The following is a 3358-nucleotide window of genomic DNA, read 5'->3' on the forward strand; positions in this document are numbered from 1 at the left end:
AGGGCGGCAAGCCCCCTCTGGTTCGGGGGCCGGGCGAGCCTGCGCGGCCGCGCACACCTCCCGACCTGGCGGCGGCAGAGGCCCACGGCTGCCCAGCGCCTCCGCCGCGGCTTCTCGGGCAACAGCTACCCCTAGCGGCCGGAGCGCGCTCCGCGCCCCGCCTCCGCCTCGGGGCAGCGCCCGCCGGCCCGCGCCCACCTGACACCCCCGAGCCCGGGACAGGGCCGCGCGCCGCGAAGCGACGGCATGTCCGGGAGCAGGGGCAGTGGCCGCCGCCCTTCCCACGGCCGCTGGGGGAGGATGCGAGCGCAGCGTGTCCCCGGGGTCCAGCCCCGGGTACCCCCTCGGCGGCGGCGGGGCGTGTGGCGGGGCGGAGGCCGTGCCTAGGGGCCACTGGGTCGGCGGGCGCGGGGAGGGAAACACGGGGAGGTACGCGGAGCGGACGGCCCGTCCCTATCACCTGCAGGCTGCTGCCGGGACGGCCCGGGACCCCGCTGCCGCTCCGGCGCGGAACCAGCCCCGCGCTCGCACACCCAGAGTGGAGAGAGCCAGGGGCGCGGGCTGCGCCTGTTGCACTGCCCTTGGCGGGGCTGTTTGCAAGAGCCTGCCGCTATCTGCGACCGGGAACCCCGGCGGTGCCCTGTCTCGGAGTCTGTGCCTGTGCCCGATAGCGGCTGCTCCCTGCTTTGTTGCACGTCCCTCGCAGCTCCCGCCGGGGCTCTCTCCCCTTTTGTCTGTGTATTTTTAGGTCATTAGAGTGGAGGGGTAGGTAATCCCCAGGCTCAAGTTCCAGAGGGGCGGGTTCTGGCCGGAGGTGGAGTCACTTTTCATTTAAATCCCTGACTATAAAATGGGCTTAAAGAGAAGCGGGATCTCAGCTGTGCTGCACAGACCCCAGCAAGCAGGGTGTGTGGAGACCCCCTAGCAGCCAGCGCCCTGCAGCATAAGCCGCTGCGATGCTCCACTCCCTTGGCGTTCACACCTTGCAGCTGCTCACCCAGGCGGCCGCCTGCATCCTTCTCTTCCCCCGCTTCCTGCTCACCGCCGTGATGCTCTGGCTCCTGGATTTTCTGTGCATTAGGAAGAAGATGCTGACGATGCCCACGGCGGAGGAGGTGGCCGGCGCCAGCGAGGGGCCTCCCCCTGACGACCCCCCGGTCTGCGTGTCCGACTCCAACCGCATGTTCACGCTGGAGTCGCTGAAAGCCGTGTGGCACGGACAGAAACTGGACTTCTTCAAGTCGGCACACGTGGGCTCCTTGGCCCCCAACCCCGAGGTGATCCAACTGGACGGCCAGAAGAGAATCCGCATCCTAGACTTCGCCCGCGGCAAGAGACCCCTCATCCTCAACTTCGGCAGCTGCACCTGACCTCCGTTCATGGCCCGCCTGAGGTCCTTCCAGCGCCTGGCCTCGCACTTCGTGGACATTGCTGACTTCCTGCTGGTGTACATCGAAGAAGCACACCCGTCCGACGGCTGGGTCAGCTCGGACGCAGCCTACAACATCCCCAAGCACCAGTGCCTCCAGGACCGGCTGCGGGCAGCTCAGCTGATGCGAGAAGGGGCACCCGATTGCCCCTTGGCCGTAGATACTATGGACAATGCTTCCAGCGCCGCCTACGGTGCCTACTTCGAGAGGCTCTACATCATCCAGGAGGAGAAGGTGATGTACCAGGGAGGCAGAGGACCAGAGGGCTACAAGATCTCGGAGCTGAGGAGCTGGCTAGACCAGTACAAAACCCGCCTCCAGAGCCCCAGCACGGTGGTCATCCAAGTGTAAAAAAGACCTGGGGAGAAGTGCAGAGGTGGAAAGGTGTGAGGGGGGGCGAGGGTGGGGGGGAGAGGTGGGGAGAGAGAAAGCGCTGCGGCGCGGTGGCAGGAGCTGTCTTCCCCGGGGACACTCGAAGGAGGCTGCTGTGCGAGCTTTCGAGCAAGATGTGCCATAGCCTTTCTCTATTCAAATCACGTTGATTTGCCAGCCACGCTCTGTCAATACTGTATGCCCATGTGCGTTTTGTAAATAACTCTTTTTCCTTTTCTTTTTTTTTAAGAAGCGTTTACTATTAAGGAGGCTCTCTTCCTACGGGATCTGCTCCCAGCTGCGTGTGTGCGCGGGTGTGTGTCTGAAAGTTGTGTACAAGTGCTCCGTGCTGCCTAGCAAGTGCTAACTGGGATTTCTAGTATTTCTTTGTGATGACCGATTTTGAAATGGGTCCCTCTAATGCCAAGAAATCGCGTCTGATGTTGTCAAGTACTAGAACTGCCAATAGCCAGAGCTGAACGGAATGTCCTATTTATGTGGGGGGGGGTTTTGTAAGACGTTCGTTCACCTTTTTTTTTTTTTTATGAATTTTTTTAAATAATAAAGGTTCAGTAAATACACGTCTAACCTTGACTGCCTCTATCTCCAGACCGCTATGTTCACTTTCCCTTTTGCCTGCCTCACAACACCCTCCCACAGCCGGGGGAGTGGAAGACGAACCAGCCGGCTGTAGAGGATGCGCTGCTGGGGGCTCAGGGGCGGCAAGCGAGGAGAACGGGATGTACCAGGCGTCCCCAGGGGGGAAATCCAAACCCCGGGCCCCCCAGGGGAGGGAGCATCTCTGTGCTCCTAGGCGCAGGACCGCGAGCTCTGGCCCCTCTGAGCCGCCCCTGGGGCTGAGCCCTGGGATAGCGAAGGTGCAGGGCTGGTCGGTGCCGTGCAGGCAAGGGAATCCGGGCCAGAATAACAGGCGAGGGGAAGCCGTCCCGGCTGGGAGAGCCGCTCCATCGCGGGGGAAGAGCCAGAGCCCGGCCGGGGGCAGCGCGACCAGCACCTGCGGCAAGGCGGGGCGGCCCCGGCAAGCGGCGGCGGCTGCGCGGCTCGGGCAGGAGGGCAGCGCCCAACCCAGCTGTGCGGGGCTCAGCTCTGGCAGCCGCTTTTCAGAGGGTGCGGGGTACCGGAGACCGCTCCCGCGGAGCCCGGCAGGTGAAGCGGATCGCGGGGAGCATCCTGCCACCCCCGCAGAGCCTGAGCAAAGCCTCCCAGAAACAGCGGGTCTTTAAGCACCTCCCGTTGTGCTTTCGAGCGCTTTCTTGTCCTTGGCAGCAGCTGGACGAGGCGCCAGGGCTGTTCAACTGCAGAGTAAGTTTTGGAAAAAGGGGCAGGTGGGGGCCAAGCTGAGCCCACAAGACTAAGGTAAACCCTCGGAAAGCTGTTTGCGAAGGCGTTATATCGCCTGTCTTGCCCATGACAATGGTCCTCTGTCCCTCAAAATTCACTGTTTAGATCAGCCCGTGTGATCGCTCCCGCCTCTACTCCGCGAGACAAGCAGCACGGGGTGGTCTCCCCCAGGTGAGCTAGCGGCCCTGTCCCAG

At 63.2% G+C, this 3358-nt stretch overlaps 1 protein-coding gene across 1 annotated transcript; it reads left to right on the plus strand.

Annotated features, from left to right (window-relative positions):
* Positions 1-457: 457 nt before the first annotated feature.
* Positions 458-2383, plus strand: DIO3 (iodothyronine deiodinase 3). Its single transcript, XM_062627904.1, has one exon. It carries the CDS (start codon positions 957-959, stop codon positions 1779-1781), a length of 825 nt encoding a protein of 274 aa, XP_062483888.1. The 5' UTR covers positions 458-956; the 3' UTR covers positions 1782-2383.
* The last annotated feature ends 975 nt before the right edge of the window (positions 2384-3358 follow it).

This window comes from Pezoporus occidentalis, unplaced genomic scaffold (genome assembly GCF_034315485.1).
Source record: "Pezoporus occidentalis ecotype Australia unplaced genomic scaffold, CSIRO_AGI_Poc_V1 ctg31, whole genome shotgun sequence".
NCBI classification, from domain to species: domain Eukaryota; kingdom Metazoa; phylum Chordata; class Aves; order Psittaciformes; family Psittacidae; genus Pezoporus; species Pezoporus occidentalis.